The following is a 16,425-nucleotide window of genomic DNA, read 5'->3' as shown; positions in this document are numbered from 1 at the left end:
CGGTCAAGTAGAGAATTTGTTTATTTGCGGTGAATTATCAAAAGGAATTAATGAGCTTTTGCGCCTCTGAGTCTGAGTTTTGTTGACTATAAGGTCGTAATAGTCTCGGGTTACTACACCTGAGATAATGCCAAATAAGCATTTTTGGTGTGAACCGACTAACTGCGTACGAATATTGTATATTTTTTTATTGATTCAAAGAAGATTTACGACTTTTGGTGGGATGTGACTTAGGAACATACCCTGGTTATTTTATTGGTAAAAAAAAATATTTGGTTTCTTTTAATTTCTGTGGTAATTTCTGTGTTTGAGACCGGAATCTTGTCTTGAATTAGGACGAGAGAGAAAGGAGTCAAGATATATCTATGAGAGGGTTAAGTTTAGGCGCGGAACGTTTGGTTTGGTCCGCGAGATAGTTTTAGTTTTGTCTGCGAGACAAATTGAGTTATCAAATGGAGTGAACTCCAGTTTTTGTTTCTGTGCGAAAGTTGAGCATAGATGTAGTCTGTTTTCTTAGTGCGAAAACAATGTGTTTGCAGTGAATACCATATTGGTATGTTTTGGTGTCTAGTTCCTGTGTATTGAATGGAACAGTTTGTGTTATGTTGGTTTTCAAGAATAAATTAATGAAAGTTCGCGGAGCGAGTTTCCCAAATTTAATAAAATAAAAAACTCAATTGTTTAAACAAAAATTTGCTATGTTCAAGAGAACAGTGTCTAAATCATTGGAATGTTTCATTAACAATCAATCAAGCAGTTACCTTTTGTAAAAATAAAACAAAACTTTGGAATTTTATCTTCGTATAATAAAACTTTGTGAAATAGTATTTTAGATCAAACAAATGTAACGTGTTAGTGAAAAGTGTTGGGCAACAAGAATTTCAGCTTAGCTATACCAGATCTACGTTAGCTCTAGTCAACAATGCAGTCTCAGGTCCAGTGGCGTTGCTAGGGTGTGGCGGTCCACTCAGGGTGTCACCCCTTCAAGGGTGACACCCGAGAGACCCGATCACAAAAGATTAAATCGTTAATTTGTGACTTTACTCACGTATCAATCTAAAGTTCGATGTTATTTTGTGAACACACGAAACCACAGTATAAAGAGGGACACTAGAACTTCTCTCTGAAAAATTGGAAGTAAAATCGTAAAAACAAGTAAAGAAGTAAGAAGTAAAAACGGTGCATTGCACCACTCTCGCATTGCTGGTCGCGTAGAAACGTACAGGTTAACAGGGAAAACCTGCATCCACCACTGGTGAATTATCAATTGCGTACTCTGCCGGTAGTACTTCTTGAGATCAAAGTGCCTACATAGAAGAAATTTTACTGTTCCTCTTTATACTGTGACGAAACCAAGAGTCGAGGTCAAAGAGGCATTTCTTGGATTTTTTTCCGTTAAAAGGAAAAAAGCAGTTAATCTAAGTTGATCTAAGTAACGAAATTTTCAAGAAGCTTGAAATTGATTGTGTAGAAATATTATAAAGTGCCGTTCACAGGAATACGATAATGCCGCTGTTATGAGCGGCGTACATGGAGGAATACAAGCTATTATTAAAGCAAAAATGAAAAAGGCCATTTTCTTCGGATCTATTGATCATTTAATTAATTTATGTGGCCAGCACTCTTTTGCACAAAACACATCTTGTGTAACATTTTTCAGAACTACTGCACCGAGAGAACAGTTTCTTTTCTCCTAAAACACTGATTTCTTTGAGATATCTTTCTTAAAATTTACCATATCATATTAACTTAAACATACCGCTTCACAAATAAAGAAACCAGTTTTTTAAACCCAACTCAATAATTTCTTACAGATAATTTCTTCAATACTAAGAAATGCATTAATGGTTACATTTTAATTTTCTTATCCTAAAGTTTTTGTTTCTTAAATTGAAAACTACAAATATTTTATGGAACGCCGTTTTACTTTTTATTCTTACATTTTTATTTGGTTATTTTTAAACGTACAACATCTTTATTCAACTGAATTAAATTGTTTGTTTAGAAAACTTCTACTATTTAAAATGTTGCATGAATAAAATTGTATCTTGCTATTTTTATTTTTATGATACAATTAAAATTGTCAACAGTCATTTTAATTCACGTAACATTTTAATTCAACCAAAAAATAAATAACAAACATTTTAAATAAAGAATTAAAATGATTGTTAGTTTTTTTTGTATTACAATGCTTTTTCTTATGGAGCTATATGTTTCGAAAGTAAATATCCACAATCATTTTAATTCCTTATTTAGAATGTTTGTTATTTATTTTTTTGTTCAATTAAAATGTTACATGAATTAAAATGACTGTTGACAATTTTTATTGTATCATAAAAATAAAAATATGAAGGTACAATTTTATTCATGCAACATTTTAAATAGTCAAAGTTTTTTAAGCAAACAATTTAATTCAGTTGAATAAAAATGTTGCATGTTTAAAAATGTAAGGATCGCCTTTTTACTTTTTGTTCTTACATTTTTATTTGGTCATTTTCAAACGACCAACATTTTTATTCAACTGAATTAAATTGTTTGTTTAAAAATTTTTGACTATTTAAAATGTTACATGAATAAAAATGTTCCTTGATAAAAATGTGTCGGTCAAATATATTTGAGAGTCATATTAAATGCTTTCCATTTTTATGATACAATGAAAATTTTCAACAAACATTTTAATTCATGTAACATTTTAATTCAACCAACAAATAAATAACAAACATTTTAAATAATTTATTTTTAATGTTGGTCGAATAAAAATGACACTTTATTTAAAATGTTTGTTGAATTAAAATGTTACATGATAATTTTTGTACGAATTAAAATGTTTGTTGATAATTTTAATTGGTCGCTGCAGTCAGCGGGTGCTGCGAGAACTATCAAGGTATGTCATTTGGCAACGTTGAATAAGAACCTATCAATCATGCTCACTCCGAACAGTATGGAACGCCTTGAAAAACTATTGACTTTTTTTACGCTGTCTATGACTATTGACAGACAAGCATTCAACGTTGCCAAATGACATACTTTGATAGTTCTCGCAGCACCCGCTGACTGCAGCGACCAATTAAAATTATCAACAAACATTTTAATTCGTACAAAAATTATCATGTAACATTTTAATTCAACAAACATTTTAATTCAACAAACATTTTAAATAAAGTGTCATTTTTATTCGACCAACATTAAAAATAAATTATTTAAAATATTTCCTATTTATTTGTTGTTTGAATTAAAATGTTACATGAATTAAAATGTTTGTTGAAAATTTTCATTGTATCATAAAAATGGAAAGCATTTAATATGACTCTTAAATATATTCGACCGACACATTTTTATCAAGGAACATTTTTATTCATGCAACATTTTAAATAGTAGAAGTTTTCTAAACAAACAATTTCATTCAGTTGAATAAAGATGTTGTACGTTTAAAAATAACCAAATAAAAATGTAAGAATAAAAAGTAAAACGGCGTTCCATAATATTTTGCAGTATAAGAAATATATGTTAAGTTAATCCATATTTATATTTGTGAACAAGAAATTTTCTTGCAATAAAATAAATATTTTAAACCACAGGAAATAATTCTTCAGAAATACCCTCTGTAGTACCTGTGGTTATTAAATAAAAACTTTATCATTAATGCCGAAATGTTACTTGCAAAGAGATTTTCTTCCACAAAAGAATTGCGCAGTAACCATTATTCACTATTTGTGATTTAATCTCAGTGTTTGACAAGATGGCGTGCATGGCATCATATCATTTTCATAGATGGATTATCTGTTGGTTGCTTTTCTTTAAAATCTAAGGGATAGTTTGAAGGTACGTACGTAGGTATATAAAAATAAATTGATTAATTTAAGATGTAATAATAATATTGTTGCATATCCAAATATGTAGTTCTAAAAGAAACATAATAGTATCTTTATATGCATTTTAGATATCTATAATGATGGACAACTCTGAAAGAAAGGATCTTATTCTAACTGGGAAATAAGCCACAATTTAACTTTAAAAATGATTTTATTGACGTTTCGACTTCCACCTCGGAGAGAATAATATAATATAAAGCTTCAGAACAATATTGAAAGGAGCTATTAACCAACTATAGGGCTTCCATAAATGGCAGAACTGTACACAGGTAAGTTCCTTTATAAAAATGTGTATATACTTATGTATAAACTATATGTTTCTTGAATGTATAGTATTCTATATACAATCCTACAATTCAACGTTATATCAAACATGGCGTGTGCTTTATTTGTCATAAAGAAATATTAGTTACTCTAAAAGAAACATCTTAACGGTAAAGAAATTTTATTGCCGAAAACCGTGAATTAGTTAATATGTATAAAATGACTTAAGATGTAAACTAATAATACTTTCCCGTAATAAAATTTCTTAATGATTAGGTTTGCTGTATCTTTTGGATTATATAAATAAATAAAATTATAATATATATCTGCTTCAATGTTTTATATTGGTTGTATTTTTCTTCTTGTTTTAGCTAAACAATGTCTATTGTGTGACTTAATATTATACAGAAAAATAATTAATATTTCATATACAAAAAGAACAATATTAACAAAGATGGTATAGGATAAATAAAGCCATGTTTAAACTAAATATGATTGATTATTATTTGTTGAAATGCCAAGAAATGTTTTTGGATTGTAGACTGTTTTATACTGATACCTACCGTTCTTATACCAAAAAATTAATAGTTTTTATGTGGGCCCATGTATTTGTTTTTTTTTGTATTTTCTTTTGTCAAAATAAGTATGTAACCTAAAATTTTTTTTATTAAAATAAGTTTTCTCTTTCTACATAACGGTTTTGTTTTAGGTAATTGCTGATATACAAAGTGCTATTAACAAAAAGAAGGAAAAATTAAGGAAGTTGGATTTGCCTCACCATCATAACGTTTTATATCCTGTTTTTATTATCTAATAAAGAATAATTTTACCTTAACATAATGATTTATTTCGCCGTATGTAATATCACTTTATTTTTAAGAAATGTAACTTAATTCTAAATATACAATTATATCTGCGAAATATATTTCTTAACATTAAATATATTAATCAATAATGGTAAGATAACAATATTCCTTACTAAGAAATATTATTGCTCAGAAAGAAAAGTTTTGTAATGCCAAGAAAATATATTCTTATGACAAAAATAATTTCTTTCTGACAAATGGGTTTGCAGTTTGCAAGAAAGTGATAGTTCAATCATGTTTAAGATATATTTCTTTGGGTATATTAAAATTTATTTAAAATATTTTAGAAAATTATATCTTACATACAAAGATATATTTCTTAGGCAATATGCCAAGTCGATCTTTCTTAAATATTAATAAAGTTTCTTTATGTCAAGAATTTTTTTCTCTAGGTGTGTAGAAGCAATTTTTAAGTTTTTTTATATGTTTCCATTAGCTGCTAAGAAGTGCTTATTAAACACAGCAAAACATCTGTTAAGCGACTTTCCACAACGCGTTGGATTTCTCAGTCACTGCGCACTATGCTGGCTGCAGTTAAAGTATTGGCAGAACATTTTTATAGTGTTGTTGCTTCAATTGACAAATTCTCTCATCAACAAAAAAATTAATACACCAGAGGTGCTGCACATAACCTCATGCCCGCTTTGTGTAATTAAAGGCATTGATCAATGATGACCAAAATAGGGGCACTTCGTCTTTATACTGAAGAAAAACGTAATCATATTATAAATAAAGTATTGCATATATTTTGTCACGACAGAATATGAGGACAACGACATTTCCACCTAAAAACTAATTCGACGTAGAAAACGAATGGATGGTAAGTTAGCTACCTATATAGGACTTACACTTCGAGCAGAACTTCAAAAAGATGTTATGTTGGAATGTTTTGACATTCAATATTGAACTCAAAACCAGATCGGTCCATTAATATGGCTTCATTGTTCGAGGCTGTGCAGACACACACTTTGCTTTTCCACGAACAGTGAACAGTTGAAATTAGCTGTTTCAACATTTTGTGACTTTTACCATGAAGAGGTATCAGAAGAAGACCTCCTGCTAGAAATACCAAGGCTCAGAAGACTTTTACAAGCGGCCAACATTACAGCATCTAAATGGTTAGCTGTAGACTTTTTAAAATTCATTGTGGAATGGGATTTTATGGAATCTCTCCCAAATTTAATGGTCACCTTAAAATTGTTTATGACCAATTTTGTATCGGTTGCTTCATGTGAGAGAAGTTTTGGGAAGCTAAAATCAATCAAGAATTACTTGCGAGAAACAATGACGTCAACAAGGCTAAATAACCTAAGTTTATTAACTATCGAACGGAGCGGTCAATGTTAGGAGAATGGAGCGGTCAATGTTAGGAATAACTCTGCGAGACAAAATCAAAAACCAAGAAATCAGGAGAAGAACAAAGGTGACTGACGTCATCGAAAGGATAGCCAGGTTGAAGTGGAGATGGGCAGGACACATAGCCAGAACGACAGATTGGCGATGGACAAAGAGGTTACTGCAATGAAGGCCAAGAGCAGACAAGAGAAGCGTCGGTGAACCGCCTACACGATAAAAGCTAAAAAAACTGGATCAGAGCGGCGCAGGATATATGGGGTTGGAAATGAGGAGAGGAGGCCTATGTTCAGCAGTGGACTTTTGACGCTGGATAATGATTAACTATAGAACATGAAGCAACACAAAACATAAATATAGAAAATGTAATTGCAGAGTTTGTCGCTAGTAAAGCTAAAAAAGTATTTTAATTCATTCACATAGTGTAAATCAAAAAAGTAAATAAACTGTTATATAGAACTGCCGGGAACTAGATAGTGGTAGCTCAAGACAGGGAGACATGAAGAAACTTAAAAGAGACCTATGTTTAGCAGTGGACGATAGCGGTTAGAGGATGATGATGATGATATACTATTTACTGCAGTTTCGTTAATTATAATTCTTAATTTTTTCATTATTCAAAACATACGTTTATCGGATTTTCGTTGATTTTAACAATCTTTATTTTTAGGGGTGACACCATAGATTACCGCCCCGGGTGTCACCCACGCTAGTTACGCCACTGCTCAGGTCATCACCAGGTACTTGTAATAAACTGTTTATTTTTCTTTTGAACAATCATACTCGTGAAGGACTTAATTTTTTTACTCATTAATTTCAATTAATTTTTGCTTTCTTAAATATTTTTTTTCTTTTATAAATAAACAATTATTATGTTTTAACTTATATCAGTATTTTTATTTTGCACAGGCGTACAGATAACCTACGACCGCAATGGTAAGTACCAACTTATATCTGATGGAACGACATTGCATGTACAGTGGAACCTCGATAAGTCGGCCCCCGATAACCCGGAAGTCCGGCTAACCCGGACCGATTTTCATCGGAAAAACATTTCAACAATAAAAATGTATGTATTATGTTAAACATTTTATCTGCAGCCGCTTCTGGAATGTCTTAAAAATATCGAATTTCATTGATAAAACTTTCCTTCAATCATAATGTAATATTTGAGAGATAATGGGTATCTATGTAATTTGAACTATATGATAGTAAAAATGACTCATGCACACGGCGGCAGCAGAGCGACATTCATTATCGCAAACAACAGGCACCTGTTATTCCTTTATTTATTTTCAACTGTCTTTTAAAAAATTGTTTTTTAAACAATGGTCTTTTAAACAATGAAAGAGTCACTGTTCTTAAATTACATAAGCAGACCAGACGAAATTATTGACACAACCAAACTGACTGAGTTTTTTTACCTAGAAATTAATAATACTCTATATTATTGTCTATACTAAACTCTATACAACCATAGGTAACTGTGCATATATATTTCATATTATTTTGCTTATAAGGGACTTTATGTATAAGTATACCGTATTTTATTAATTTTTATCATGCTCTCCGGCTAACCCGGATTTTCGATAACCCGGATCGGCCGCGGTCCCGATTAATCCGAGTTATCGAGGTTCCACTGTAATTCTATTTTTAAATTTAGATAGGCATATGGCAGTATATTTATTTTAATTTATTAATGGCGCACAATGATTAATACCTTGTGATAGTAAATGTTATTCTAAAACCCCACCCCTTTCAATCTCTGAAGACCGTAGCTTACCGGGGATCCCTAAAAGTAAAGTAGCACAAAGAACATCATGTCTGTGACCTACATAACTAGACTGTTTGAATATATTTTTAGTTTATTTAATTTATCGTGCTACATAAAATAGCGCTTGGAACGCTGGTGCTACAAAGTATAACTGAAAATAGAGAGATCAAAAAATAAATACGTAACCTCGATAGAATACTACCTAAAACTACTAGAGTTCAAGAAAAGAAAAGCAGAAAAGCAAACTATGTATTTGCAAGGTCTGCAGCTTTGTACAATAGTCAATTGGTCTAGTGCGAACTGTTCTATTACCATTATGGTACATTTTATTAAGCTAAGATAAGTATTGTCTAAGTTTACGAATGATTATGGTTTATTGCAGTCTATAAAAAGAAACAAAAACTTTTTTGACTTACAAATACTGCAAGATTAGGCATCACGATAGTCTTGTTCAATAAATTTACAGGATTTATTTCTGGTGCGTACTGAAGAGTCCTATTAGATGTGTAGGAGAGTGTTCCATTGTCGTTAAATACGATGTTCTTATGTACAAGGATTTCTCTGAAAAAAAAAAAAAAATAAAAAATTGTTATGGGCAGATATACATAATATCAACAAAGGTAAGGAAATAAATAAATCTACTCAGTGTCAGCTATGGTTCATTCCACCAACATACGCCTGTTTTGGATTATCGCGACAACGAATATTTCAGTGTGCAACATAAGAAGTACGAAAGTAAATGACTCTAATAATTATTCCATTAAACAGCAATGTAATTTGCAATTTATTTTCGTTCTTCATCTTTTGCACAATAAAATATTCGTTGTCGAAATAATCCAACACAGGCGTATATTCGTGGAATAGGGTATAGTACCCGGCTCCCTAGAAAAATGATTTACAAACAATTAATTAAGTAGGTTTATTTAAAATTTTCATATTTCTAATTCAGACTTTTCTATTTATACATCATTTACGTTTATGCCGAACATTTTCTCAACGTTTCTGTTGTTTGATTGTCCCTTCTTAATTTATATTCGTGGCCAAGATACTTATAGGTATACACTTTTGTACAATTTGCCTGCCTTTATTTGAAATGCTTTTATCCAGTACAAGGTTGGTCATGTTTTGTGGTTTAGAAAATTTAATTTTAATGCCAAATCCTACACAAGAGCTATGAAGGCCGTGAAGAAGTTAACTTAGCAGGCATGATCTACTCTGCAATAAGGAGTATGTCGTTTGCAAACCTCAAGTTTTTTAAATACTCCCCATTTATATTTACTTGATTATTTTCGCAATTATTGTTTCTCATAGCACTCTGTAATAGAGCTGTAAATAGTTCAGGAAAGATGGATTAGCTCCTTGCATAATCATCCTCATCATCATCAATGGCATTACAACTCTTCGTGAGTCTTTGCTGCGTTTAGTATTTATTACCTTCCATGTTTGTCGGTTCTGTGCCACTATTTCCCATTGTCTCTCTCCCAGTTTCCCAGATCTGTTTTGACTGCATCTTTCCACCTTTTTCTAGGCCGACAGACCTTCTTTCATCGGGAATATCGCAGAACACATTGTTTATAAGGCGATTGTCCTTGCCTAATACCCTTATCCAAAGGAACCCAGGTCACAGTGTCCTTTTCAATTCTGATGGGCAAACTCAACGGTCTCTTATGGATTTTTGGCTGCTAATTATGAATTTTGAGGGTGGATTTCGATCCGAGCGGTAAAAAAACTGTTATAAATAATTTATTTTTTTACAAATTGTTTATAATACTCTAGCTCATAAACTAAAAGGGATAAACAAATTTTCAAATAAAAATTTTCCTTAATAAAAAACAAAGACACAAGCGTGTACCTAACTTTAATCTAATAATTAAAACAATAAGTATATTGTAAAATTAGTGCCTAATGCAAATTGAAATTTGCAAGATAAGGATTTTTTCTATGGCCGTGCTAAAGGCTGATTCACATAATATCTCAGGTCACGCTCCGCTCACGGTCAGCTCAAGCCACGATTAAAATATTCTCTCGGAGAAACCACGCGGTCGTGTTTAGTGCGGATAGCATGATTAAGATACGTGTAAGAATAGTTGACCGAACCTTGAGCTGAGCGTGAGCGGACCGTGACCTGAGCTATAATGTGAATCAGCTTTAAAAGAGCCATTTTCACGCACACATTTCGTTTCCGAATGTTGCACTATCCCGCACGGCGTGCGTGAAAGTAAATTTTCCTGCACGGCGTGCGGGAAAGTAAAATACCTTGTAATACGGCATTATAATATATTATAATATTTAGATATTATCTACTAACTTATTTCAAATTTATCTTATTGTGTTTATGTTTTAATGAAATTAGCGCGACTAATTCATTCATAGGAGATTCTGACCAATAGAAAGCTACAGAAATAAAAATTAAACTGATAATTTTTGATAATATCCCGTCCTCAAGTATATTACGTCAGTGCCCTTTGTTTTGTTGCTACGAAATAATACATTCAGTGACATTAATGACAATTAATGTTTTAAAAATTATAAAAGTGATGACTTTCAACCGTCAAATATTTATAACAACTGTGTGTTTAATTGTACTAATTTGTACTTACATAAATAAATTTCAATGAAATTTTGGTTTTGAACAGTTTTATTCATGAAATAATCGCAACAAATTGCACTCCATCTCTAAAATTATTATCGAATTTTTGCCCTCGTGACACTTTGACATAATTTCACTCCCCTTCGGGTCGTGAAATGAAAACTGTCAAAGTGTCACTCGGGAAAAATTCGATAATTTTAGAGCTCTTGTGCAATTACTACTGATAATTCGATGAAATAAAATTATTTTGACATAATATTTAAAAGAAAGATCAGTAGAAAATTAAAATGGTTTTGAATCGTCGTCATGGAAACCAATATCGTCGTCGTGGTAACCCATTATATTGAAAGTTTGGTTTTGACAACCTTGCCAAAGAATTAATTTGTGTATTTTCACTTCTAAATAAAAATTTATATAACTCTATTTTTTGTGGCTTTTTTCCAAACGTACGGTCTTAGAAAAAATATTGTTCCTAACTCATGCGGAAAGTGTCTTCCCCACACTCGACTGCTTGCCCGAACTCGGCAGTCTCGTGCGTGAAAGTATCACTTTCCGCACTAGTTAGGACAATAACTATTTCGAAGCTTTTTCGATCGTATCTCGGCTTCTACGCATGAAAATGAGCTTTGTAAATTCTCATTTTAAATCTTAATTACTAGAATTTCAAACAAAGTTAAATTACCTTATCTTTATTTGTATTTAAGTTATACTCGTTTGAAACTACAATTTTCTTAAAAATTATTTGTTTATTATACAGTATGTCCCTGTAAGTTGTATCCGTATGGAAAACTTATTTAATCAACTATTTCTAATGGAAATAAGCCACAATTTTACAAAAAAAAAATGATTTTATTAACGTTTCGAAGCCCAAATCGTTGTCAAAATACAAAATAGTACTAGAATAAACAAAAATGTTGTTGCTAAGTAAAAAAATCCTTCTAATAGTTTATTTAAATCTGACTAATTTATATTGGCAATTCAGACGTATATTATACATTTTAAAGTAGAAGACTTTAAAATGATATCGCCATTATTTATGAGTTGCGTTCCTGGGACGACTTTACTAAAAGTCTTTACATTCGATTACATGAAATCAATCTCAACTCAAGAATATCCGTCACAAAAAAATCATAGCATGTGATCTGTCTTTAAAAGACAATCAAATGCAACGATAACGGTAAAATTCTCGCGTTAGAGATTCCATAGTAAATCACGAGGGAAAACCAGGAAAAAACCTCGTGATACTATCCCGACATCGTAAGTGTTTGGTCTTACATTTAATTTACCTTCAAAAAACTAATACCAAATTCTGACCTTAATATGTTTAAATTATAAATAATATTAATAATACATAGATATACAATAAGTAATACTAAAATATAAAATTTGTACTAACTCGATATGTTATTGACTTACTAATCGTGTTATTTTCTTTCTATTGACTTCCTCTTTCATTATGGGTAACCACATCCTACCGAATTCTACCGATTGCGACACAATTGGTTTCATTTAGCATAATTAGAGCCGCTTCTTTGATTTTTCTCTTTTTACTATCTGATTTTTTCAGGAATATTTTCAAATCACATCATCAACGTAGAAAAAGGGAATCACTAAATCTTTATATGATAGGGCCAAAATTACTTGTTCTAACGAAAATTCATTTTTAGAAGAAAAACAACTGTTTTATTAAAAAATGATTATCCTTTATCGTTTATAAATAAGGAATTTTCAAGATTGGATCGAATGGAACAGAGCAACTTAGAGCGGGATCCTACAACATTCACCAGAAATAATACGAGGAAAATATCAATACCTTATATTAAAGGACTATCCGAGAAACTTAAAACAATTGGAAATAAATTCAACATTTCAACAAAATTCAAAACAACAAACACATTGAGGTCTATTCTATCTAAAACTAAACCTAACAATGAACAAGAAAGAACAAAGAATTGCATTTATAAAATACCTTGTGAATGCGAACAATTTTATTTAGGTTAAACATCAAGACCATTAAACGTTAGAATAAGTGAACATCAGTCTTATATTAAAAATAGAGAATTTGATAGATCTCAAATATGTCAACACGCATGGGATAATGAACATAGAGTTCAGTGGAGGGATTCAAGTATAGTCCTGAAAGAATCAGATAGTAAAAAGAGAAAAATCAAAGAAGCGGCTGTAATTATGCTAAATGAAACCAATTGTGTCGCAAATTCCTCGGTAGAAAGAAAATACCACGATTAGTAAGTCAATAACATATCGAGTTAGTGCAAATTTTATATTTTAGTATTACTTATTGTATATCTATGTATTATTAATATAATTTATAATTTAAACATATTAAAGTCAGAATTTGGTATTAGTTTTTTCAAGATAAATTAAATGTAAGACCAAATACTTACGATGTCGGGATAGTATCACGAGGTTTTTTCCTGGTTTTCCCTCGTGATTTACTACGGAATCTCTAACGCGAGAATTTTACCGTCATCGTTGCATTTGGTTGTCTTTTTAAAGACAGATCACATGCTATGATTTTTTTGTGACGGATATTCTTGAGTTGAGATTGATTTCATGTAATCGAATGTAAAGTCTTTTAATAAAGTCGTCCCAGGAACGCAACTCATAAATATTGGCGATATCATTTTAAACTAGAAGTCGTCTACTTTAAAATGTATAATATTCGTCTGAATTGCCAATATAAATGAGTCAGATTAAATAAATTATTAGAAGAATTTTTTTACTGATCAACAACATTTTTGTTTATTCTAGTAGTATTTTGTATTTTGACAGCGAAACCTGATTTGGGCTTCGAAACGTTAATAAAATCATTTTTTTTTGGTAAAATTACGGCTTAATCCCATTAGAAATAGTTGATTAAAAAATGCCACAAGGAAATAGCTTCAGAACAACATTAAGAAAATTTTTTATTATTAATTTTACGAAAAAAATTTATTCTTCATAAAAAGCTCTGCATAGTCCACAACCTTTTTTTTTTGGACTGAGGTGGAACGCTCTTAGCAGACTAGGGAAGGTGTCCCTAGTACTGTTGGACTCGGACAGGAAAGGAGAACACGCTAGGGCGCACCAGCCACAATATGGCCCGCGCGTCCCGCATGCCCCCCATGACCAGCCGCTTACCAATTAAAACCACCCCCTCTTCCGACTCGGAATATCCCTGGACGTGCTCCTTAGGGAGCGATGCATGGGGATATCCCGAGCTGTCTGAAATAAAGTAACCAGAAGCATTGGGTCATTTAAGGGTCTATTTTCCAGCCTAGAAACGGTAGAACTAAATAGAGAAAAGTCTGATTCCTACACGGAAGAAGGTGGGCCAAACCCTGCCTGAAAACGGCAGGGCTTGGGTGACTGTTCTGTAGTGTGGCGGATAGAATGAGCCCTAGAAGAATTAGGGTCATATTTCTCTGACACGGATTATTTTTTTTTATTATTTCTTATTTTGCTTTTTTCATTTTGTTTTATTTTTTATATTTATTTTTTTATTTTACAACTATTGTGTTGACCCGCCTCACCCATTCTGCTCCAGTCGTTCCAACTCGGATTTTCTCTTAACTATACCGGTTATAATGTCAATTATGGCCTCGAAATCCGCCTTGTTTCCGATCGCAAAATTAACAATATTGTTAGGGCCGATGTCGCCAAATCTAATACGTAGCCGGACCCGCTCGTGAGCAAAGACGCTGCACTGGAAAACGCAGTGTTTTGCGTCTTCCCTCACGCGACAGGTCCGGCACAGGTCGTCGTCCGACTTCCCGATCCTGTGGGTGAATGCCCTGAATGATCCATGACCGGTCAAAAATTGTGTAAAGTAAAAATTTACTCTCTTGAACTCGCAGGCGTACCACGACTCTACGTTCGGGATCAGCCTTTTGGTCCACTGGGCTTTGGTAGATTCCGCCTCCCATTCCAGCTGCCAGTCCGCCAGGAGTTGTTGTCGTGCGGCCGATCTTACCTCGGGTAAGTGGCCGTGGCGGTGCTCATATAGGAACTGGCGTTCCTTAGCTAGCAGATGTATGGGAGGGGCGCCCGCGATCACCTGTAGAGCCACGGTTGATGCAGTCTTGTATGAGTATTCAACAGAGGCTTCCTCTGTGCCTTGTTTATCATATCTCTGTATTTCTTGTGACGTAGAACCTCAACCCAGACCGGAACCCCATAGAGAAGGGTAGACTGTACGACGTGTAGGTACAGTCTTCTCCGGGCACTACTTGGCCCTCCGATATTTGGTGTTATTTTCCGGAGAGCTGCAGTTTGTGCCTCGGCCTTCCTCACCACCCTTGCGAGGTGTTGTGCTCACCCTTGGTGAATCCCAGCCCTTTGTCGAGGTCCACTCCAAGATATTTGGCACAGAGGCTCGACTTGACCTCGCTGTTTCCAAAATGGAACAACAGGTCCGGTCTATCCCTAGGTCCCTTTTGGATAACCACCTCTGTCTTACCGCCTGCGAGTTCAAGGTCGTTCTCGTTCATCCAGGCATTCACCCGCCTGAAACACATCTCGGCCGTACTAACCACCTCCCAGTACATATCGCTATTTACGAGAATGGCCAGGTCGTCAGCGTATGCAACCGCGATGCAGTCCCGACCGTATCGTATATTTAAGACGTCGTCGTAGAGGATGTTCCACAGCGTCGGGCCTAAGACGGACCCTTGTGGAACACCTGCCGTAAGTTTAATGTCGTCGTTACCTGCAGACACGTACCTATTAGTTAGGTAGCTTTTGATCACGTTTGTCAGATAACTCGACACATTGAGGGCCTCCATCCTGCGGACTATATGTCCCCAACCTGCCGAGGTAAATTCATTTTTAACATCGAACATGATCACTACTGCCCACCTCCTCGCCGTGGCTTTAACGCGGTCTGTAATGAACTTAACAGCATCTACCGCCGATCTGGCTTTCCTGAATCCGAATTGCCTATCAGAGATGGCGTTTATAACATCCAATTCCGCTTATAGGCGGTTCTTAACTACGTTTTCGTAGAGTTTTCCTAGACTATCAAGGAGACAGATCGGTCAGTAGGAGCTGGCCTCCTTCGGATTTTTACCGGGCTTCGGAATTAGGGTGAGGCGTGCCCTCTTCAAAACGTCAGGGAAAAGTTGAGCCGTGAGGAGCTGGGTCAGTACCGATCTGACCAACTCAGGCTGCACTGTTACCAAAATTTTAACGGTCTCCGGCGGCACACGGTCCGGTCCCGGCAACTTCCCAGTCTTGATCGCTTCCACTGCTCTGGTGAGTTCCATGGAAGTGACGGCTTCAGGGCGCTCACATGTGGCGGGCACAAAGAACATATCAGGCTTCCTGGGAAAGAGGATGTCCGCAATGTCTCTCGTTCTACTCTCGGTGAGTCTATATGGGGCTTCGACACGCAGGGCCTTAGTGGCAATCCTGTAGGCCTCGCCCCATATGTCGTCCTCGAGCGCATCGCACAGGTTCATCCAGCACATAGGTTTGGACCTCCTGATGACCTTGGTGAGGTCCTTTTTGGCTTGTTTGTATGTGTCCCTGGATTGCAGGGTTCTGTCCCTCTGTGCGATGCGTCTTAGTCTGAAACAGTTAATTCTAGTTGCTTGTACCTCCTCGTTCCACCAGTACGGTACCGTATACGGAGTCTGGCTGCGCCTCGTGCTCGCCCTATGCGCGCGTATCATGACATCTCTAAGGCTGGCAAAGTCAGGGACCTCC

At 34.2% G+C, this 16,425-nt stretch overlaps 1 protein-coding gene across 4 annotated transcripts in view; it reads right to left on the bottom strand.

The window, feature by feature from the left end:
- LOC114336201 (scavenger receptor class B member 1) overlaps positions 1-16,425 on the bottom strand; it is a 424,275-nt gene that overhangs the window by 89,343 nt on the left and 318,507 nt on the right. For all 4 annotated transcript variants that reach the window (XM_050645641.1, XM_050645644.1, XM_050645642.1 and 1 more), the window contains one exon: positions 8,546-8,690. In XM_050645641.1, coding sequence (XP_050501598.1) covers positions 8,546-8,690 — 145 coding nt within the window. The remainder of the gene's footprint in view (positions 1-8,545; positions 8,691-16,425) is intronic.

This window comes from Diabrotica virgifera, chromosome 3 (assembly GCF_917563875.1).
Source record: "Diabrotica virgifera virgifera chromosome 3, PGI_DIABVI_V3a".
NCBI lineage: Eukaryota > Metazoa > Arthropoda > Insecta > Coleoptera > Chrysomelidae > Diabrotica > Diabrotica virgifera.
The sequence above is the reverse complement of the archived record's forward strand: the minus strand, read 5'-3'. Positions and strand labels throughout refer to the sequence as shown.